This window comes from Lytechinus variegatus, chromosome 15 (genome assembly GCF_018143015.1).
Source record: "Lytechinus variegatus isolate NC3 chromosome 15, Lvar_3.0, whole genome shotgun sequence".
Lineage (NCBI taxonomy): Eukaryota > Metazoa > Echinodermata > Echinoidea > Temnopleuroida > Toxopneustidae > Lytechinus > Lytechinus variegatus.
Genome location: NC_054754.1, coordinates 22,591,618 through 22,616,257, shown reverse-complemented (window position 1 = coordinate 22,616,257; position 24,640 = coordinate 22,591,618). Strand labels below are relative to the sequence as shown.

Below are 24,640 nucleotides of genomic sequence, written 5' to 3'. Positions count from 1 at the left end.
ACTAAATATGCCATGTATACATGGGGTCTCAGAAGCAATGTAATGTTAACAAACTGGGTATAAGTCCAAGTAAAATTTAGACGAAATAGGATTAGTATAGGCCATGTCAAAATGATTGTAGACTAAATCAAATCAGACAAAAAAATACAGTTTGAATAATCAAATTGTAAGCTTTACCAATGTTTACCTTAAAGCTTCTTGATTATATTTGAAGAAAAAAAATGGTTATAGACCAAACGAGAGAGAACATAGAAAAAACAGCGCCCAATATCTCCAAAATAGCTGATAGATTTAATACCATCACATGAGCAAATTTTGTTTTATTCGTTCATTTTTTTTTTCTTTCATCTATTATCGATCTGGCTTTATCAAAAACATAATGGAATAATAGTGTAACAAAGTATGAGAGGAATTTGACATTGTTTCTAATGATTTCTGTATCAAACCTTAAATCAATTCATTTTTGGTCAGTGGTTTATGGATTCAATTAACACTTAGTATTCTGCTCGACACAGTGATTGCAGAACTAATGAATATTTAGTATACAATGCAATTGTGTAACCGTCAAAACAGAACAATAGTTGGGTGGCAGGGGACAGTCGCTCCTTATAATTCTTTAAGAAGTGCTTTTAAAAAGAGAGGAAGGGGGTGAAAGAGAAGGAAAACAGAATTGAAGCTACTCAAATTAAAGGCTTGGATTATGCATCGTTTTCATACCCTACTATCCAGTTAGAAAAAAAAATGACGTCATCTAAAAAAGTCGCCCTCCCCTATTAAGACATCCGTGGTTAGTTCGCAGTCATCACGGAGAGGGGGAACACATACATCTGTAACCGAGAACAATTAGCAATGTAATAATTATCTTTTACGGGAAAATCGTAATGCTTATATTTTAAGTTTATTATGTAAATAGCGTAAATTTTACGAAAGACCCGATTAAACGGTGACATTAATGAAATAGCCATATTTTTTACGGTAACCATAAAGGTTCCTACAAAGTTGCATAGTCTGCAAAGTTCCCTTGCAGAAATTTACCATTAAAAATAAGGAAAATATTTCTGGAAACTTGATGCGCAACGTTTTACAGGCTGTATACAGTAGCATATTTGTCTTTGTGGTCTTCCTGAAAGTTTACGCTATTTAACGTAGAGTATTGGGCGGGAAAATATGGTTTATACGTAATCTCCCCGGAAAAATGATACGGCAATTTTAAAGAGAGTCCAAACAACTGATACACTCGAAACAAAAAGCAACAACAAATAGCATCAGGGTAATGAAGTAGAGAATTAGATAAAATTTTAAAAAGAAGTAATCGTAAAAAGCGAGAAGCGCGTCTAAAATCTGCTACTGAAATTAAAAATCAATTCACAATTTGCCCTTTTTGAAATAAAATGCATGTAAGCTGAATGATAAGCATGTTTAAAAGAACAGGCGAGCTGGGAGACAACGGGGGAATTTCGTATCATTCTTCGTATCACTCTATTGCTGACGATCTTTTCCTTGCTCCTTCTTCTTCAAAATTCTTCCCATTTCTTAAGCTTCATTTTCACCTTCTGCCTCCAGACGGTTGTATCCTTTGGATGGTTTGCCGCGTGATCTCAACTCTCTCACTGTTACCATGGCAACCATGGTAATGAAGAATCCAGCGGCCGCCACCAGCATCATATTGACTGGATTAGCCAACCACGATGTGTCTGAGAGAGAAAGAGAGAGAGAGAGAGAAACACTATTATTGATAAACGTTTGCATGATATAAACATGATGTTTATACTCAAAAGTAAATTATTTTATTTTTGTTAACCAAATAATGATGCGTCGATAGGCCTATCTTGTGTGACACCTTTCGAAAGACCGGGAAAGGTGATATTGAATATCAGGGGCGTCGATTCGTGTTTCGGATAGGGGCAAAAGTAAAGAAAATGCCCCAAAAGTCTGCTCTCGGCTCGCCAAATGATAATACAGAATTGTGAGCAAATGACAATTTGTATGCATATGCACATTTTAGTGGTTGTGTAGTGATTTCCAATGCTTTTGAAACATATATCTGTATTGGATATTATGCAAGTATTGTTGGATTTTTTTACCTGATTGCCAAGAAGGCATGAATACTTGTAAGCAACAATGAGAGAAACTACGGCTTAAGGCTCTATCCGAAGAACCTGGGGAGCGTTTCATCAATATTTTCGTCCGACAAGTTGTCAGGTCTGACAACTTTCCTTGATTATGATTGGCTGAGAGGTACTTTTACCATAGTAACTGTCGGATAAAACCTCCGACAAGTCCTTTCATGAAACGCCCCCTGGTAATGAGGATGAATGACTTCAAACCCGGGTCACCTTTAGCCAAAATTCCCGCTCTATACCGACTGAGCTATCGCGCTCTCTATGAATTCTCTATTCTGTTATGACTATTGTTATTCATGCTAGAATTCTACAGGTGTTCTTTTTTGTAATAAATTGACGTCATAATTTATGTAGGCATATTTTATCGATTGTCAATAACTTACTGTAAATGACTTGTCTAATAATACCGTGAAATAGTCAATGATCTATAAAATCATAGGTTATAAAAAGCCTTAAAATTCTTCACAATATTTGGATCAATGTAACGACACAGGCGGGGGAATAAAACACACATTTATGTACTAATCGCCCCTAAGTAAATATAAAGATAATAAATATATCCAAGATATAAATAGAGACATAAATATGAAGAAAACAATCAACATGATCAAATTAAAATAAAATGTAACAGTGAGCTCCCAGGCTTACATCGCTTTAATAATGTTGTATATTGAGTATTATTAAGTATTGTGCATACCCTTAAAGTTTAAGCCCGTCATGCTAACAACTTAAAAAAATGTTTCAAACAAGTTGTTACAGCTTTTGAACAAATTGTTTAAAATCTTAAACAAGTTGTAAAAAACACCAAAAGTTCAAATAATAGTTGTTAGAGTGAAGGGATAAAATAAGCACTTCAAAATGTAAACAGTTTTGGTTACACTGTAGATGGGAAAGCTCACCCATTGACCTGGCATGTTGACTAGACATTGGACCGTTGGAAATGGTGTGTGGTTGGGAGCTCGAACCCCGAGCCTCGCCGGCTGCACGTCTTGCCCTGGACACACATCCCTGTGAGCATCGGGACGAGGGATCATTGTCTTCGCAGACAAAGATGTCACAGTGAAGGAAGACCTTTTGCGCACAAACAAAATAGGATGATAAGAATTCTCGTTAGTATTACGGCACAATGGCGGATCCAAGTAGGGGCACATCCGACCCGCGAAATTATTTTTTTCCCACGACAGCTCCGGACCCCAAAAGCAAATGTGAATGTTCATGAATTGCGTCTTCGGAATAAGAGTACGCATGCGCGTGGTAGTTCGCGATGCCATGGTCATCGATCAGCTGAGCAGCACCGTCAGCACCCTCAAATTGTCGTATGCGTATTCTTGTTCCGAAGACGCAAATCATAAATATCCATATTGGGGTCCAGAACTGCAGTGGGAAAAATAACTTCCCATCCGGCTCCCCCTCCCCTTTAGAGAAAGATAAATATTTCTAGGGGATATATCTTATGCATAAGTGAGGACGTTTTTCTCTCTTTTTTTCTTTTTCTTTTTGCTTGATTTTTCCCCTGGAACAAAATTTCCTCCGTTTTGTAGTCAAATTTATTTTAGTTTATGTTTTGGTTTTTTCTGCTTGTCAATATTTTCTTGTACAGCCCACCCCCTGAAAAATCGGTATCAGGATTTGATAATAGTAATAATAATCCTTATTTACCGAGGTTAGCCACTTCGGCTCTTATGAACCATTTTTCCCTCGGTTCAGACCTCTAGAAAATTTCCCTAAATAAAAAAATAACCCTAACCCAACTCGTCCACTCATCACAATGGTCGACTGCACCTTGATTTAGTATAATCCCATTATCCATCACTACTTCATGTAACATCCATTTGGTCCAATACTAGTAATCATTATCCAATCATAATTTCGTCTAATTACTAGTTCTTCTATATCCATTCCATTCTGTTACAAATTGGTGTAATATCCGTTTTATTTTCATTCATTTCGCACAATGAACGCTTTTTCCAACCAGACAAAGTGAAATATGGACTAACTAACGGCTATTAGACCAACTGGTTATTACAGGAGACAGTGGACACAATTTCAATTAGACCATGTGGATAGTGGACAAACCGATGGTAGACATGATAATAGACGAGTTGGCAATTGGGCAAATTGGCATTAGACCTATTGAAAATAAAGCGGCTCTATCACCTAAGTCTTTGGTATGACTCGCCTGGGATTAAATCCACGACTGCCAGGCGATTTCTACACATAAATATATATTTACAATTTACAGATGCTTAAATTGAGCACATAAACGTATGGGATGAAATTAAGATGGTGTTTTCGGTCACTTTATATTTCATTTTTTTGAAGCACTAAATAATGATTTCCGGACGCGATTTTTTTCTGGGCTACATTTTTGTAACATATATCACACACAGGTGACAAGTGTGACCTTCCAGCTCAGATTTTTAAAAGTCAAATCAATGTTAGCCAATCACTTTAAACAAAATTCGATCCCCTTAATTTAAAAATGCACATAATCGCAACTTCAGACGGGGTCAAGTTGATAAATTTCCCCTAAGCAAATCATTATTTAAACCAAATATTGGAATGTTTCGATTGGAAAAAAAAACTACTAATCTATTGCCTGGCCACAGAGGCGTTAATCCAAGTTTCGGATGGGGGTGGGGCTGGACAAAATGTGGTAAGGTGCCCCAAATTTTCGTCATGCGAAGCACGCAGAAAAATGAATAATTTTGTATGATCAATAGTATGATCATGGCAAGGTTAATGGTTTTATGGTGCTTTAATGCTTTCTTAAAAAATCTTCGCATTTACAAAATTTTCCGAATACATTATCTAGGGCGATCGTCCCCCTAATGAACTTGTAAGATTTGTGTTTGAGAATAATTTTTAATAAATGAAAATGTTGTTTTGGAGCACTTTACAGTTTGAGTAGGGTGCTTATGATAGCATTTATTATACATTTTTTATCCAGTTTTCAAAATTTCGGAGGGGTGGAGCAACGATCCTGACTGGGGCCAAATGCTCCCCGCCCCCCCCCTCCCCTTGGTATCGCCACTGCCCCTGTCACCCTTGCTCCAAATGTGTTTTATTGTTCCATGATTCCGCCCCCTTACCTCGTGGTATTCACCAATGAAAGTAAAGGCATCGATGGAGAATCCTTTTAATGAGGCGTCTTCCTCGTGGAATCCAACGGTAGAATCAAGTCCACATCTGTGCGGATATAAGAAAAGTAATTAAAATCGACAAAGATATAAGGACGATATTAGATTAAATATTTATAATATAGATATTCCACACCTATTTATAAAAGCTGTTTTCTCCTCGGTCAAATGATTAAAGTGAACGGATCGACACCAGTGACCCAACACACACGCTTCCTAAAAGCTTCCAAAACACTTTCATAAAGCAGTGTTTACATTTTCTCATTTCCGCTCATCTCTCTGGTCATGTATTTTGTTGATCAACAATTGCCGCCTGTCCCATTGTTTAACGTCAAAATGGAATGCCTGATTTAGTAATGTTGAACCCTTCAAATGTGTGTGTGAATGTGGGTTAACTAGAAAGCTCCGTCTGTAGTATTGTCTGATCCATGCAAAGATATTTGGCAGGTATTTACCCACTCCCGTTACCAAACAAAGGGGGGAACCAATTGCCCTACGAATAAAATATCAGCAAGCAGACCGTATGTAATAAAATACAAGAATAGATTTATAAAAATCGTAGGCCTCGAACATAGTTACTTACCCGTCTTTAATGAAGGTATATTTGATTGGGTTCGTCGGGTAGACATCAGGCGTTGCCCAGCAACGATCGATTAACAGAGTCAGATCGGTCGAGGCATTCAGTTTTACCCCAAAGTATAGCTTTTGACCTAGATGCACCAGGGCGTCGAGGTCCGGTGGCGGCGTGGTGAAATGCTCATCGGTGTAGCGACCGAGAATGAGCGAGAAACTACCGTAACCCACCTCGGTAAAACTGACGATGCCAACTTTGGGCTTGAAGTCATTGCCCAGCAGACTGCGACGATTCAACTCGCAGATGACCGGGATCTTTAACCGGAAGTCACGGGTGATCTGCGAACCATTTTCACTGGTCGGTTTGAAGTACGTCACGACATTGGAGTACTTGATGACAGCATCAGTTTGCTGTACGAGTGATATAAAGGGAATACCAAGTAAAATCAACGTTGAAAGCTTGATTGAATAGTCAGTCAGATTTTCGGTATTGATATTGGCTTCATTACTTGAGGCAAGAGGAAATATCAAAAGTGTTGCCTGTATCTGAGACTCGGGTTCCAGTCTTCCAGGGCTCTTAAATACAGGGGGCTTGGACCCTGGGGAAGGGGAAGGGACTGAAGTCCCCCCCCCCTCCACAACCATTCCTTTTTTCAGTGATCATACACAAAAATGTGTTCCGTACCATACACATAATTGTGTAAGATTGATTAATAAGAAGAACTCTAATCTTGAATTCTTCACACTGTGAAAACACCGGCGCTGATTAAACACCAGCCCGGAATCTATATATGTCCACACCAGAGAAGTGTTAACACCAGTTTGATTTTACACCATGTAAGTGTTTATACAGCACTAATTACCATTCAAACAGCATCCGTTTGATTCCAAACTGGTGTTGTTTCAATACTTTTCTAGTGTGGACATAATAGATTCCCGGCTGGTGGTAAATCAACACCGTATTTTTTGCAATGTACATAATTATACTCTATCATAGATTGGGGTACAAGGCTTGCCTCAATATTTAGCAAGTAGTAAAGTGACCAGATTCTCAAGAAGTAATCCATTGTTTTTTTTTAGTTTTCTCGAAATTGCAAATTTAAAATAATGGGAAATTTATGAACACCGTCAAATCGAATCCAGACTGCTATAATGAGATTCATACAAAATCAGGTTATAAAGTTGAATGATAAAGGAGAATGAAAGCAACTGCGTAATTGTCCGATTCTAGAATAAAGCATATGTGTATTTTACGACGATGAAGACGACGATTTGGGGTGGGGAAAGCACGACAAAATGTATGTTTTAGAACACTCAGAGGCGGTCTCTTGGATGCTCGAGTGATTACCTGAGAGTTATGACAGTGCCCACACCTACCCCAACCAGAGAACGTAATGAAGTTTGTGCCCATACGGTCGGAATGGTTATTCACTGTGGTGTGGAAATTTTACCTCGCTCTGTGTATTGCATTCATCATATCTGGTGGTGACGGCGATTTGTGAGCCACTGTAGTCGTAGCCGGTGCAACCCTGGTCTTCGAAGTGGACATCGCGAGCGTCCCCGTTGTTCTCCAAGAGGGTTCTATCGAGAATGGCGGTCATGCTCATACTTCCACATGAAACAGTGGCTCCTGTGGATGTAGGCATCAGTAAGCGCTTTTACGTGAAAATCAGTCTGGAGTTTACGATTTAGAAGTGAAACTTGCCGGGTAGTCCCGAGATACATACAATACATTCGCACAAACGCTATCGCACTCCACATTTCTGATTTTCATGATATTATACTGTAAGAGCAAAAACAACAAATGTCTCATGCCATCCTAATAGTGAGATCGTAAGATTCGATCGGAGGTTGCGATCACCTCACGGGTATACTATGACGGGGTCGCAGTCCAAACGTACATGTACATGTAGTTGGGCTTATCAATGGAACCAGACACAATCTTTGAAAATGCAGAAGTTAAGGTCTTTGAAAAAGTTTACATTATCGAGTAAATATTAATGAGGAATATTGATGACGAATTATGAAATTTCAGACATCGTACCTGGTGCAATAGTTGTACCTGCGGGTGTAATGTGTCTTGTGGTAGCTGTATGGGAAACAAAAAATGTTAAGTTATAAAATAACAACGATAATAATAATGATAATAACAATCATAATAATATGTAGATAATAAGCGGATGTAGAGAATTAACGCAAAAAGTGTACAATGGACCCCTTTCACACTCTATCTGGTATAGTTTGGGTTCAGTAAAGTCCATTTTTTATGTGATTCCTTTTAAATGTCCCTTAGCAACAAAGTTTTCATGTATTCAAAACATCTTTTTTTCATAGTATCATTGATGTCAATTATATATACATTGTAACGGAATGAAATGTTAATTCAATTATCAGCATGGTTTTGGAACGTTGATGAGTGTAGAATAATTTTTAATCCATGTACATAGTTGCATAGGGAAATTCAGTAATTTGCAGTAATCGATTATGTACTTTTTTCTTAAAAATGTATATAAGCACTATTTGCTGAGAAATAACGATGTTTAAAACTGTAAGATTATATTTGATATGTATTTTTTAATATTTTATTACTGTTCGGGTATAAATAGCAGTGACAATCACCATAGCTTTTGTCAAAAAGATGTATTTCATGACTTTAACTAGTTTTAAAAGATGATTAAATTTTAATGCTTGACAATCTCCCTCCAATAATCGTTGAGTGCAGTCAAGCACAATGCTCAATTTTAGGCCATGCAAAATTTTTACCAGTAAGATGCTCCAGAACGATACTCTGTTCAATTCTTGCATCTTGCTGTGACAGGATGAGCATGATTCCTCAGTAAAGTAATAAGAACTTAGAGGGGAATCCAGCCTTGGCCATAAAAACTTGTGTCGGGAAGGAGAAAAATAAATTAAACGGAATGGTGAAAGTTTGAAAGAAATTGGACAAGAAATAAGTTATAGCTGCTTTAAAATTCAGATCACTAATACTATGTAGATTTCAAATTGGCAACTCAGTAAGTAAATTATGACAAGGGGCAAGGACAACTTTCTCATAGGCCATGTACTTTATTATCAGGGATTTGTGGTTTTCTCATAAGTACCCATTCCCCTGGGGCAGTAATCTAAATATAACCCAGGTAGTATATTGTTTTATGTCCTCATGAAAGAAAAATATAATTTGAAATAAAACTTTTGGGAAAAATGACATTTTAGCCAAAATATGTATTGGAGTACATGGATGAATAGTCCTTGCCTTACATCACTATGACATCCCATATGCGGCCACTTTGAAGTCTCCATGGGTATAGTGAATACCAATATTTACAACTTTTAAAAATTCATAACTTTCTTGTTGTTTGTCCAATATTGTTCAAACTTTCACCTATCAATTTGTCTGATTTTTCTTTTCCTTATAAAAACAATTTTTTTGGGGGGGTGGATTCCCCTTGAATTCTCTGCCTCGTGCTTATCGTTATCTTGTCCGAAGCTACGATAGAAGTATGCCTGGTCGGAAAACCAGAAGTACAGGCTAGAAGAAGTGAGAGTACGGAAAATACTGACTTTACCGAAATATGGAAAATACTGACTTTACTGAGATACGGAAAATACTGAATTTACCGAGATAATGAGATGAGCGAGGATACTGAAACTACTGAAATTAGTCAGATATCAAAACACTGAAAATACGGAGTTGCTGATTACTGGAATGATTGAGATAATGACGATACGGAATGATGGAGATGTTGAAATCCATGAGATTTAATCTAAGTTACTGAGAAGGAACAAAGAGTCAGAAGTGAAGAAGACGGACTTTACACCAACTGGTTGTATATTGCAGCCGAAACGAACCAGCTCGTCAGGATAGAAAGTCAGTTCGGCTACTATATATGTATGTGAAAAATTATACATGCACAAAAGCTTTAGTAACTCTTTCATTTAAATATGTTTTGAAAAGAAATGTTCTCGTCATTCGTTTCTTCATAGTATACAGCATTTTATATAATACATGAATATACAATTAATTTATATTTTTACCTGAAGTAACTGTGTCTGGGGCTGTAGTTTGAGGAGGAGGAGGACGTAATGTTGGTTGGGGGATAGCACTGTTTGGTATAGCTGAAAAGAAATACCGGAAATGAAATTTAAATACATACGTTCAAGTACAATAAGAACAAATATATAAGAACATATTGTTTTATTCTCTCAGTGAAACCTTACATAAAAACAAATCAGATAAAAAAAGTTGAAATACATGTATTATAAATCGACAGGGTTGTATTAAAGAAGTTTTGTTCCAACGAATTATGCAATTTTCTGTAAATCAAACTAGTATACAGTATGATTTAAAGCTAAATGACAGTATTTGCAGTAAAACACAGATTTCGTGAGAAAGTCTGTAAAACCAAGGTTAAGTATGACTATATCATCGTGGATCTAGATATGGTACAGTTACATAAACTGAACTTTGTGAAATCATAAAATCTAAGCTGAAATACGATCACACTGAAGATCGCCAACACAGATAGGCACACGTGGGACAGTGTATTATTATTGCTGAAATAAAGACCCGACGGAAGTGACCGAATCCACGCTTATTTTGCTTATTTTGCTTATTTCTCAGCAAGTACACAATTTCTTTCAGAATCCTTTGGCACATATTTTTTATTCATACAAACAGACACTTGGGTGGTCATTATATTAGATTCTGTAAAAAGTCATTTTGAGATCGTTACCAAAACTGGAATTTATCTTTAAGCTCTTAATGTTTTAAATACATTTTTGGAGGAAGTATCAAGAGATTACTACAATTTTTTAAAACTGAATTTCCATCATAAAAGTTAACATTTCCCTAAACTCAATGAATGATGGAATTGAATGCTTAAAAAAGAACAGTTATAGTGTGTTGAACCTCATACATGTACATTTACATGAAAACCCTGGGTATTATAAGTATTGTCAATCGAGGGTTTGGGGCCGACAAGAGTTTGCACAACGGTAGAAAATCTATGGGGTATCAAAGCTTGATTTTATTAGATCATTATGCTTTATTTAATTTTCAATCAGTTATGCCAATATTAATAAGTGGAATACAAATTTGGGTTTAAATCTGTAAAACGGCCCCTGAATTGCTTATTTTTTTAATTAAAGAAATCTGATCAAATGCATGTTCAGGATAAAAACGTTTTTAATGTTTTTAACGGTTTCTTATACTTTTTACCTTAATTTTTTATCGTTTTTAACGAAAAGTCTTGGGCATGATTTTCAATCATTAAACAAAAAGTACAAATAATGATACAGATACAAATTGTGGGAAAAAACATGAAAGTGATGAAGAATAGATGAATAAGGGAAAAGAGAGAAGAGAAAAAAGAGGTGTTCAGAAAGAGTTTTAGATAGAAGAAAATAATACACCACTTGAGAAGAAATAAAGGTATAGAAATAAACATTCATAAAAAATCACACCCATGCAATAATGCGGTATTCTAAATCATGTTTAAACCTTAAAACGTGCCAAACCTGCCAATCGATGTCTAAAAAGACCTTAAATTGAAAAAAAGGGTGAAAAAAAGAAAAAATATGGTGAAAGGTCGATTAAATTCGATGTGTCATTACAATCTTTTAATTTCAGGTGAATTATACGTTTTATGATATTCCTATACTAAGGTGGTGTTGCAAGAAATTATTTTCGATCAATTGCAAATATTCTGTTGCAATTTTACAACTGATAGATCAACGTTAGCTGTTGCAAATCAGATTACACTTCTTGTTTCAAGGAGCAAATTAGCGATCAATCACTAATTTGCAATTAACTGCAAGACATATTATTGGTTTAGGAAACAAATATAGACTTGCGGTTGATCGCAAGTTTCTTGCAACACCCCATTAGATAGATAGTAAATAATGCGGATCAAATTTAACATCAACCGTCGTTTAGTGTTAGAAAATGAGAAAAAATATAAAAGATATAAATACCTGAACAGCTATTATTGTCTGTTACAAGGATGTCATCAACTGCAATTATTCCTTGTGTCGAAGCACCGACTTCGCCTATAAAGACGATCTATGAAAAGGATGTTGAAAATAAATCATGAACAACCAGGGGCGGATCCAGCTTTCGCCAATAGAGGGGGGGGGGCGAATTTTGTTTTTACCCATATTTTCCCCGATCGGCCGCTCAAAGTTGATTTTTTTTCATTGAAGGAGTAGTCCTAGCAGTCACTTGTTAGCTTTATTTTCACAAAACAAAAATAAATAATCTCATATATATATATATATATAAAAGCCCAAATTGAATAGTACGAGCGCGAAGCGCGATCTAATTTTTTTAAAGGAAATTTCATATATTTTGTCCTGAAAATTGAACATTCCATTCTGAGCAATGATTGTGTTCGTGAACAAGATGTGTATGTAACTAAATAATGACTGCGAGCGCGAATCGTGGGCAGAAATTTTTAATATGCCGTATTGGCCTCATGGGGGAAACAGACCTTAAGGGCTGTTTGCATTTACCCATAAAAACGATACATATATTAACAATAAAATAATGCGAGCGCGAAGCGCGAGCTGAAAATATTAGTCATTTTGACCTAAAATATTGACATTTTAAGCACTTCTTGTAATCATAAACAGGATAGGTAAATAACTAAACATTTCGAAGCGCTAGCGAAAATAATAGATTTAAACCTAAAAATGGGACACACTATTCATGTTTCGTAAATCAGGAAAAAGGATGACTAAATGGATATCTTCCTTCATTAATAATGCATTAATATTAATAATAATTAATTAAATAACAATACACAATATGTGACGTGAACAGTTCAATTATGTTACTAGAAATCGATAGCCATATGATAGGCATGTGCCCTTAAATAATTATATACCCATTGTGTTTTTTACAAGTGGATTGGCATGTTCTTTCTATGGACAAAGGGTTTATAATTTACACGACAGAGACGTTTATTTTTTGTTGCCTGTTGTTACTGAAACGTAATTTGAGATAATATATGAAATTGGTTGACAGAAGGGAAATAAACTTTGTAAATTCTTCCTGAAAGTTTCCTCAAATCATTTTTGCAGGAGTTTCGAAATTAAACGAAATGCTAATTCTCAACACGAGTAAAAACATAATTGATATAAATGTGACATTCAGATGAAAAAAAAGGCTTCAATCACAAATAAAGGATTTCGTCCATAACAAAAATGACAAGCAAAAAAAAAAGTCTTCAAGCTCGTCAGGGGGGGGGGCAATAAAGGTCTTCAAGCTCGTCTGGGGGGCAAAAAAGGTCTTTCAAGTTTGTCAGAGGGGCAGGTACGCTAATGGGAATTATTCACAATAAGGGTTTATGCACTTTAAAGGAAAGTATATACGTGAAAAAAAGATGCCCTGAGGCTCCTAACTCCCATTTTCATCTCTGATCCGTCCCATCCCCTAGTAAATGCATATTTAATTGAACAATTTGTAGGTTAAAACCTTGTTGCTAATGCATTGAAAATTAAGCCATATACCCTGTAATCGTAGTCTCGTGCTACAGACACTTGTCCGTAATTCCATGAAGCTCCCTGAGTAGAGTCTAACATCCATGCAGTGTCGTCATATGGGAACCCACTCCTAGCTTGCGCAACGGTGAGGGCGCCAGCGTCATTCCCTTCGAGATAATACCAGAAGCTAACACACCCCCTGGTTCCTGTCAGCGCATTGAAGTGTGAACTGATCATGCGCGCGGTTCTACCAAGGGTCTGATTGGTCTGATCAAGGTATACGTAATAGCCTGTACACAGGAAACGGAGTATAAGAGAGAAAGGGTTATATTCTCATGTGAAATATCTCAATACAGGATAAAAACACAAACAAAAACTTGTTTCATCAGGAATTGTAACCCCCACCCCACAAAACAACCCCCACCCACACTCACAATCCGTTTTGAATTAAATTCGCAATGATAAGCACCGTCATTTCATTTCGACCGACATCCAAACTGAATTTTTTTTATCATGTTCTAGGCAGCGCTAGATTTACGCAACACCTTTGGGACGCGAACTCTTTGGTAAAAAAATGTCGATATCCACATGCGCAGAACAATTATTCGTTATTTTGTTCAACCGCATAACGGCATTTTCTAAACAGCGTCAAGTGTCGCAGAAATCAAAGCTCAAATTAGAGCTGCCCTTTTATGTGTACATATATATAGATATATATACCTAAAGAGGAGCCGAATGTATGATCGGTCGGGGGTCCAGTGCCGTTGATTGTGCCTTGTTTTCTTATCCAATCGAAGTCGTCAACTGTGACGTCATTTATCCATGTACAATAGTCTTCTTCAAAATCGCAATCACCTGTGTCAAATGAGCAGAGAGAAATGACAAAAAATGAAGAAAAAAAATAATGCCCTGGACAGGTTTTTGGATATTACGAACAACCTGACCTAAATGCTTGGCAAGGTTTGTCAAATTTCTTTTAATTTAAGTAATGGTAAATGATGACCTACGAGCCATTACTTTGACTGTAAAGAACTCCAAAAATCTTTAGCCGTAGAGAAAGAGAACATCATTTCTCTTTCATCGTGTTACATGAAATATCATGATAAATTGACGGACGCACATGTTTGAAAAAGGGTATATTCTGAATACTAATTCGTCGATTTGTTGTAATGCGACCACAAATATTTGTTTTCTTTTTATAGTCTGATTACGCCATAAATGATGTCAACGGGTAATTATACATAATTAAAAACATTTCACTTCACAATCATTCAAACATACAAATTAGTAGATATTAAGAAAATGATAAAGGCAGCAAAATCTTTGGATGAGATGTATTTTTATGCAATCAGGCATGAAATATTTTATTGTCAAACGGTCCCATAAACCAGAGTAAAAGGTCAAGTCGACTACAAAAAAATGTTGATTTGAATCAATAGAGAAAGATCAGACAAGCATAATGCTGAAAATTTCATCAAAATCGGATGTGAAATAAGAAAGTTATGACATTTTAAAGTTTCGCTTATTTGTCACAAAATAGTTATATGCAAAATTTAGTCACATGCAAATGAGAGAATCGGTGATGTCCCAAGATCCCAAATTACTCATCCCTTTCATGATTTACAAAACATGAATAGAGTATCTCGTTATGTAGGTCTAAATCTCGAAATTTTCCGCTCGCATCGATTGTTTAGTTATATTCTGGTTAAGATACATAAGGTGCTCAGAATTCTTAATGTAAAATGTCAAAAAATTTCGGCTAGCGCTTCGCGCTCGCATATTTTTTATTCTAAAATTCAGTAATGTCTTCATGGCTAACTGCATGAAGTCTGTACCAGTTATCCTTTTCCATTCGTTCATTTCTGCTCACACTTCGCGTTCGTAGTGATTATTTAGTTACATACACATCTTTTTAAGGATAGCAAACATTTAGGTAAGAATACATAAGATTCCCCCCTAAAAAATAGCCCGCGCTTCGCGCTTGAATTATATAAATGAGGATTATGATATCATATATACCTATGTTGATTGATAAGAATTAAGAAGTGAGTATTAGGACAACTCCTTCAAAGAATGGAGCTCACCCGGCATCTCGCAACTAAATTTAACACAATTTTACTTTCAGCCAAGTTGACACTGTTCATGCGAATTATACTGGTGACATAAATTGAGGATATAGAATTTAAATTGATGAAGAAATTACATAGAAGCACTTTTTGTGATCTATGAATAAATTTCATATAAATCAAGCATAAATAATTTTCTAATCGTTGATGTGGTTTACGGTACACCATGTGGAGTATTATACAGAAAAAACGAAACCGAGATTTAGCTATCATTTATCATTACTTAATCATAAATAAAATAGACAAATGACCTACCAATTTAAAGCTTAGAATCTCCTCTTTCATCTGATATTACTTAAATTATTTGTCATTCACGCATGAGTGAGCAAATACAATTTGAAGAAAGGATATCAAAAACTCATTTGGCGGGGGTATCTGGGTTTCAAAAAGAAAACCACATTTTTGAAAAGTTCAATATCTCCTCTTTAATTTGATACCTAAATTACAGAAGATGGTCAAGAAATAACAAAGTTCTGGTCGTCTTAAATAAGGCTTGAATTTCAATAATTTCATAAAATGAAGAGGTTCTCCAGGCTGGCTTTCAAACTCACTCGACACTCCGTTTTGTTGACGATCAGCCATGCATTAAATCTTTTGTTCACCATACGAAAGCTTCTGTGGGAAACCGGTGAAAACACGTTTATCTCATGAAATTATGGAAATACAACCTTATGCGTCAATAAGAAATAACTTAAGTAATATCAGATGAAAGAGGAGATTCTAAGCTTTAATTTGGTAGGTCATTTGTCTATTCTATTTATGATTAAGTAATGATAAATGATCGCTAAATCTCGGTTTCGTTTATTCTGGGACGCACTGTATATAGAAACAGTGGATAGAAGTCATATTCAGGACTACATTCAAGAAAGATTACTCTCACTTTTCCACCTTCTTGCCTATCCATTTATTCATTTTTCTTCTTCTTCTTCTTCTATCCACTGTTTCTATAATACTACACATGATATACCGTAAACCACATCAGCGATTGCACATGCCACCATGCAAACCTTCAAACAACATCCAAATAATTTTCTAGTCCAAATTTAAAAAATCTGTGCAGAAGTTTGGTGAACCTCATAAAGCTCTACCAGATGGAAGAAAAAAAATCATAATCGATCAATAAATAAAGAAGAAGCATTTTATATGAATTTTTAAAAATATGCATGAATTAATTTCGCATAAATCAGCATGAAAATTGTTCTCGTCAAAATTTCAAAATCCTGTGTAGAAGTTTGGTGAACCTCATACCAGATGGAAGCAAAAAAATGAAAAATAAAATCGGTCAACAAATAAAGAAGAAGCATTGTTCGTGAATTTCGAAAAATCCTCATAAATTAGTATATTTTAGAGCATAAATTAGCGACCAGGTCGTAAGAGGGACTGTGCCAGACATTCGCACAGGACGCAAATAAAATGACCAGCAAGAAGTTGAGGAAATGGAATCTCGGCAGAGGCACAAGGATACGGTTGGGCCTACATAAACCAATAGAGCAGGGCTAGGCATGAATCCAACCCAGTACTTCTTTAAGGCAAGCACAAAAATGAAGCGGAAGATGGTTTCTGACGAAATCCGTCACAAACAGGAGGAACGACGTGTAACTTAAGCAGTTGGCCCTGTGCAGCAGGGAGCTTGGTGTCGATGGGAGTGTGTAGAACCTAGGTCCCTATCCTGGAAAGACATATGGAAAATGGAACCAGACACACTCACATTTTTGTTACGAGCAACCTACGACGTTCTTTTCCTCATAACCCGAAGAAGTGGGCCAAGACTGAGAACGAGAATTGCCATAGATGTGGAAAGAAGGGTTCACTCAGACACATTCTATCAAATTGTCAGGTGTCTCTGGTAGAAGGCCTGTATACATGGAGGCACAATGAGATCTTGAAAGAACTGAGCAATGCCCTAAAGTTCACTATTGAGAAAGCAAACCGGACAAAGCCATTAAAAGCTCCAGCGATGATCTCATTTGTGAAGGCTGTAACAAGTACTGGAGCCATCAGAAAAGCTAGACTACACACAAGTAGGCTCCTTTGTCTAGCAAGAGACTGGCGATTGGTATCAGACTTGGATGAGCAGATGACCTTTCCCAGTGAGATTTTGACTACCAACATGCGACCATCCTCTGTGAACTGACTGTGCCATGGGAGGAGAACATTAAGACTGCCCATGAGTACAAGACGTCGAAATATGCTGGACTTATCCTAGCATGTAAGGAGAGGGGATGGAAGGTAGACTACTACCCAGTGGAGATCGGCTGCAGAGGTTATGCAACAAAGTCTCTCCATTTCTTCCTCTCAAGAATGGGGATAACCAGTAGAAGGAAGCTGGCTTAGGACTTAATGGAGATCCCACAAGGTCCTCAGCCTAGATTTGGAATAAATAATATAAAGCCAACTTACCAAACAAGCAGCTGGAGGTGGCATCTTTTCTTGATGCTGCTAGCCCGCCTCCTGCCACATAGCCATATCAAGGATAATGGGCCGAAATGGCTGGCAGGTGGACTTCGACTGAGGATCCAGCTCTTCTTGAGGACATTTCTCTGCACAAGGTATGTTTTGATTATCTCTCTTTTAAAACTATGCATGAATTAATTTCGCATAAATCAGCATGAAAATTGTTCTTGTCGAAATTTCAAAATTCTGTGTAGAATTTTGGTGAACCTCATTATACCAGATGGAAGCAAAAAATGAAAAATAAAATCGGTCAACAAATAAAGAAGAAGCATTGTTTATGAATTTTGAAAAATCCTCATAAATTAGCATATTTAATGAGTTTCAAAATTCTGTGCAGAAGTTTTTAACCCCCCAGAAAATGCTATCATATAGTGCAAACAGAATTGAAATCGGACTAGAAATGCCAAAGAAGAAGCATTTTAAAACTGTGGACGGACGACAGACGACGGACGCCATGCCACGACAAAAGCTCAGCTAGCCCTTCGGGCCGGATGAGCTAAAAATTATCTTCGACCGGCCGATCGGTGAAGATATGGCTTAAAAATCCCCCCTCTAATTGGCGAAGGGTGGATCAGCCTTTGCTCTCTGTTGGTATTAAATAGGTTACAAGGGCGGCATTGTTTCAAAGGCAGAAGTTCTTCAACAATGTATCAAAACTCACCTTGGGAAAGACAAGACCCGCTTGTAATTCTGACGTCATCAATTGCTATGTCAGACGTGTAACTTGATCCAGCGACCCCTTCAAATACAACCTTATAAGAAAAGAGAAAAATAACGCCATATAAAATGCTGCTGCTGCTACTACTACTACTACTACTTCTATTACTACTACTACGGTTTACTGACGGTTGGTCTAATATCACTTGATCTAATCTTCAGATAGGCTAATAATGACCACTTGGTTAAATATAAAATGGTCTACTGACCACTTGGTCTAATGGTCATTTCGTTAAATTCCAGTTTGGCTAACCAAACTGGAATTTAACGAAATGACCATTAGACCGTCACTTGGTCTAATTGCCATTTCGTCTAATCTATTTTATTATCACTTGTTCTAATACTAGTTGGTCTAATTGTCGGTTCGTCTAATCCTCATTTGGTCTATTTTTCGTGTCTATATTACAGTTGGTCTAATGTGCAGTGGTCTAATTCCCACTTCTGCTAAATCCATGTTTTCTAATATCCATATAGTCTAACATTCATTTCGTCCTCATTGCTTATTCATCTGTATACTTCGTTTACTGTTTACGCTCAACTAAATAATATGTTTCCATTGTACGCTTGTGATTTGTGAACTACTTCTACTACTCTGATTGAAACTAGTAGTAGTATTAGTCGTAGTACTATTAGTCGTGGAGGTGGTGGTGATGGTAGTAGTAGAACTAGTAGTAGTTCTTTTTCTACTACTACTACTTCTTCTTCTACTACTTGTACTTCTACTACTACAGACTACTTCTACCACTAAAACAAGTACTATATTACTGCTGTATTACCGCTACTGTTGCTATCATTGTCATAATAGTCATCAAACTGTTTTTCCTTTCTCCATACCCGATAATCATTGACAGTGGGTGCTAAGAACCTGTCGATATACCACTGGTTCCCCTGGTTTGAGGACTGAGACCAACTTGGGAGAAGCTGAAGTGCATCTTCACCCGTCTCCACGATGTACACATTGAGTGTCTCGATTGTACTGCCGTACATGTGGTAGTAGAACTCGACGCAGTGACCGCCAGCAACTGGGTAAGTTGGCGACCAGAGGCGTGCCTCCTCTCCACGGGTTCGGCTTGTCGTTTCGATGTACATGTAATAGCCTGGAAGAAAAACACAAAGCCTCATTAGGGCCAGATTTCACAACAAGTTTAATATGCAACTGCGGTAGCTTATATGGCAGTACATGGTAGCAACGCTTCAAAATCAAGGTTTCCATATAAGTTGCCATACAAGTTGTCAAAGAGGTTATGATAGTTGTCAAGCCCCTTCTACCCCTGCACGGACATGACGGATGCAACACGGATCATCCCGGATTGTCAATAATAAAATGGAGCGAGCGAAGCGAGCGGAAATTTTTTCTGTGTTTTTCGTCGGAAACATGAGATTCTGTTCATTATTGCTGTCATATACATTATTGGGTAGGGGAACTGTCCGTAACCAGACCAAGGAGTTATCAGGCGCTTGCCCGATAACTCCTTGACCAGACCGACCTCTGGGGAGACAAGCAAAAAAAAAAAAAAAGGGGGGGGGGTTTGAACCGCCTAACCCCCCCCTTGCGTACGCGCCTGACCAGCATTCAGCAATCAAGCGATCGAAGGTAATTTGTTTTCACTTTGTGCTCTTGCATTTCACTCTCGGCAAAAGTGAAGCGGTGCAAACTTTGATGAATTTGTATATTTTGTATTGGTCTACATCTCGATTTCTTAATTGAGTCAATGAATAATGTGACTCGTGACTTACTTCGTCTTCTATACATACGCTTGTAAATGTTGCGATGAAGTAAGTCATGACATGAGTCACAATATGTATTGATTCAATTCAGAAATCTAGACCTATACAAAAATCATCAAAGTTTATACTGCTTCACTTTTGCAGAGAAAGAAATGCAAGAGCACAAAGTGAAAAATGCTGGCATGGACAAAGATCGCTGTCACAAGGATCACCATCTCAAAATCATCCTCTGTATCTTTTCACCTTCGATCGCTTGATTGCTGGAATGCTGGTGATACGAACAATGTTTGACCTGGCTCTGAGCAAGATGTAACGCGTTATATAACGTTAGTTTGATCCATTCGGATCTTGCTGCAATGCTGGTAGGGCCGGACAATGTAACAGGGGTCGGTGGCCAGGAGGGGCAAGAGCAAAAAAATCTCTGGTCTTATCAGGGGCAGATCCAGGATTTTCCAAATTGGGGCAAATTTTTAAGAGGAACTTTTTGACCAGCCCCCCCCCCCCTCCCCCTAAAAAAAGTTTTTCAACCAATTGACAAGCAGAAAGAAAATAAAAATAGAAGGCTTTCAAACACAAATGAAGTATATTTCGTACACGATAAAAAAAGAGGGATCTTCAATTTCAAGAGGGGGCACACCTTTATTTTAATGGCATTTCACATTACAAATTTTATTATTTTTGCTTGTCAAAGGGGGGGGGGCATGCAATGGCGTCATGAGGCAACATTTTGAGGGGCTATATGGTGTATCGGGTAAAAAAACAATGCGAGTGAGCAAAAAATTTGACATTTTTACTACAAAAATTCAATTTTAGATTTTGACGTAGTGTTAAAGAAGATAACAGATTTTTTTATGCTTTTGCATGCTCGAGTCGGTTTTTTAAAATAAAATCACCTTTTCATGACAATCTAACTGTTCTTCTTTCTTTCCTTTTCCAATTTTCACATTTTATGTTTTTTCTTAATTCCCTTTCCTCTTTTTTTCCTTTCCTATTCTTTCTCCCCCTTTTCCTTTTCCCTTTTTTGAATTTCCCGGTGAACTCCGCCAGGGGGGACAGCTTGCCCCCCCCTGTTAAGCCACTGCTCCCTGGGCCGGGCTGCATGCAAGTCAATCGCAAACTTCTCTGCTACACGAATAGCTATTTTTATTCTGAAGTCCCAGGTAGTCTACACCAACGAATGCAGCAAAGGCTTAAATTTGTTCTAGCTCTTCACTGGAAAGAAATTTACTGGCTCTCTTTCCTTGGGTAAGACGTGCATGTAGCATATATTTGCTAGTGGTAAATCGTCATTTTCGCTGTCAAAACATGACGAAGACATCTTATCCGCCATCGTAGATTCTGTATAACGTATATCAAGTACAGCGAATAAATAAAAAATAAACAAACGCGAACGAGGTTACATGCGTTGTACACGCTTGCGCGCGTTCGCGGAAGTCCTTAACACACGGGGTGAATGGCGGAATTTCCAGTCGAATCAATGGTACGATTTTGCATATTATTATTTTAGTTTTGAGGTCAGGAGCAGAATTTAGCGATGGCAACATGTTGCATGTATTCACTCATAATATTTTACATATTATCATGTCCAAGAACCGTGGTTGTATTTGCCGCCCCACGGAAATGAAAAACTAGAGACATTTTCCTTGTCCATCCCACAGTCTATTATAGAAACCACACTTTTCCATATACTTCCCTTTAAATGCCCAGTTTAATCCGTATTCACTCCGGCAGTGGGAGAAAAATATCAATTTGGCACCCCGGATATCAACGGACTGAGATCCATGATGATCCATGTTACATCCTTGGAGAAAAGGGATCTATGTATGTATATACTAGGCCCGGATAATAGTTTAATGAATTATTGATTAATAATATCCCTACAAAGTGTTCGAATAAAGCATTGGAATTTTCTAGTGTCAGCAAATATTATTGTAGCTAGTACTGCAAGTTACATTTCTTCGTCTGTACTTTAAGGTAATTTGTTTAAAGGGTATAACCTATATCAGCCGACTGTAAATTTACTTTCGTTATCCCTCACCTAACATAAAGTTTTCAAAGCTTTTTAAAAATTCTTTCATGATTTTGGTGTAAATCCGCTATATTCAGAATTTTAAAATGCAGTTAATTTTAGTTAAAATAAAATTGGTTGAGCGTCAGTAATCATGTGGAATTTGGAATCATCTGGACACTGATCCAGCAAATATTTTGTAACACCACTGTAAATTGCCTCGGGGTACATCATCTCACTATCCCTTCCTGACACAACTCCAAGGTTGATCGAATAATTTATCGCTGGGACATAAGTTTGCTTTCCCCCATGACAATCAGTGCTCTTATTGCTCTCTATTGAAAACTGACGCATATATTTCTTTAAGTTGAAAATAAGAAAAAATTTGAACAACACAGTTAAAAAAAGTAAAAAGAAAATGACCGACCAGCTGATGTGCCCAGGGTGTGGTCGTTGGGCGGGCCTGTGCCTAAAGAGGGAGTGTTGGCACTCTTTCTTATCCAATCAAAATTGTCGCTGCCAGCCTCCTGCCAGTATCCGCAGATGTTGGGATCCTCGAAGTCGCACTCATCGGTCACTGTTGAAGAGTAAAGTGAAGAAAAATGTTTTTAACATGGAATATTGTTCAAGGATGCAGTTGGGCATCAGTTCCTATAACATACTTATATACAATAATTATTTTTTGACGTTTTTTGTTAATAATTCAAATTAATAGGACCCTATCCGGTATGAATGAATAAGATGTTGTATACTGGATCTGTAAAATGGTACACGGAAACTGTTTGGAGCCCATCTGTGGTAGTGTCACGTTGAAAAATGAATTTTCTTTGATTCAAATGTGTAAAATCTAATAATTAATTTTAAAAGAATGTAAGTTGAAAAAAAGGACAGTGAGGGAGAGAAAGAAAGGGAGAGCAAAGGAGAGAGAAAAAAGGTGTCTATACAGTGCGTATCAAAAAAAGTTTACACTTTGAAAAAGCCCTGGGAATTAAAAAATATACAGCATGTGTCTAAGTTTTTCACATATAATCTTGGGTTTGGGTCTCATCTATCCAATGAAAGTAAAAGTTTTGACAGAATGTCACATTTGAGTGAGCACTGTCCATTTTTGTAAAGCTCGCAGAAATCTGTTTGCGCAGAAATGCTCGTTTTCACGCTGTGTCAAGGTGAAAGGGCGAAATCAAACTTACCCTGCGAAACATTTCTCATGCATTTCCCTTGCACTTTAAGTCAATTGAAATAAAACGGATACATTCAAGCATTTTGTAACATTTTTTTCCACCCAAATTGAAATTTCAACACTTAGTAAGCACAACCTTTACCATTTTGTGCCAGCTGGATCTGAGGACGTAATTGAATCTGAAAAAAAATTTACATCAGACATCTCCATAATTTTTCACTAAGTTTTTATCATTTAAAGTGGTTTTACATTTCATTTTTTCATTTAATACTTGTTTCTCCACACTTTTCCCAAGCTTGACAATGATTAACAAAATAAAAATCAAGCTTAAACTATTTCATGTAAATCACAGCTCAGTGTAAAGCAAATATCGTCACGATGGCCTCGGTGTGTCGGGGAGTGGGGTGGGGCTCAATGCACTCTTCGAAGTGTTTTGGGCAAGGAAACGGGTTAAAAAGATTTAGGTCTACTTTTATTCACATAACTATTTTAAAGTTCTGCGCAAATCATTTTTCACTAACTTTTTAAAAGTAAGTGGTGCTCACTCAAGCGGAAATATTTTTCGACAGTTATGTCGTCATTTGCTTAAATGGATCGGTACCAATGTTAAAATGTGGAAAAATCTTCACGATATACAAACATATAGTTTTACAGGATTTTTTCTAAGTGTAAACTTTTTTTGATACGCACTGTAGAATGTGCCATTGATGGTGAGGAGTTAATCAGCTGTGCAAGACATTATTGTCTTGACCTAGCATTGTGTCTTTTAAATAGCAGGCGTAGCCATACACCTGATTACTTAGGTTAGTACATGGTATGTGGATACATAGTGTCGAGGGAGGTGACACACGTCTTCTTGAACACCATGAGGAAAGGATAGTTGGTTCTGTCTGCTCTGGAAAATGCAGTAGAACTTGCATCGAATCCTTGGTTTGAATTGGTTGTCGATCAGCGTTGCCATGGTACATTTAGTTATCATTGGATGACGAAGTGACCATATATTAACTTTTATGAAACGGGGCTAATGCTGCTCCACAGGGAGTGAATTCGGTGAACTTTAGCACTATGTGGGACAGAATGGGACAGACCTGTGATGGATCCAATACATG

The 24,640-nt window shown here is 37.2% G+C and overlaps 1 protein-coding gene across 1 annotated transcript in view; it reads right to left on the bottom strand.

The window, feature by feature from the left end:
- The window catches only part of LOC121428876 (ZP domain-containing protein-like), a 38,037-nt gene extending 18,330 nt beyond the window's left edge, over window positions 1-19,707 (bottom strand). The window contains exons 1-12 of the mRNA XM_041625749.1: window positions 19,450-19,707; window positions 18,560-18,650; window positions 14,039-14,173; window positions 13,346-13,608; window positions 11,810-11,897; window positions 9,872-9,952; window positions 7,881-7,925; window positions 7,288-7,466; window positions 5,847-6,247; window positions 5,216-5,312; window positions 3,023-3,194; window positions 1,519-1,694 (exon numbers count right to left, since the gene is read on the bottom strand). Coding sequence (XP_041481683.1) covers window positions 1,534-1,694; window positions 3,023-3,194; window positions 5,216-5,312; window positions 5,847-6,247; window positions 7,288-7,466; window positions 7,881-7,925; window positions 9,872-9,952; window positions 11,810-11,897; window positions 13,346-13,608; window positions 14,039-14,173; window positions 18,560-18,650; window positions 19,450-19,704 — 1,968 coding nt within the window. The 5' untranslated portion in view covers window positions 19,705-19,707 and the 3' untranslated portion in view covers window positions 1,519-1,533. The remainder of the gene's footprint in view (window positions 1-1,518; window positions 1,695-3,022; window positions 3,195-5,215; window positions 5,313-5,846; window positions 6,248-7,287; window positions 7,467-7,880; window positions 7,926-9,871; window positions 9,953-11,809; window positions 11,898-13,345; window positions 13,609-14,038; window positions 14,174-18,559; window positions 18,651-19,449) is intronic.
- Between the last annotated feature and the right edge of the window lie 4,933 nt (window positions 19,708-24,640).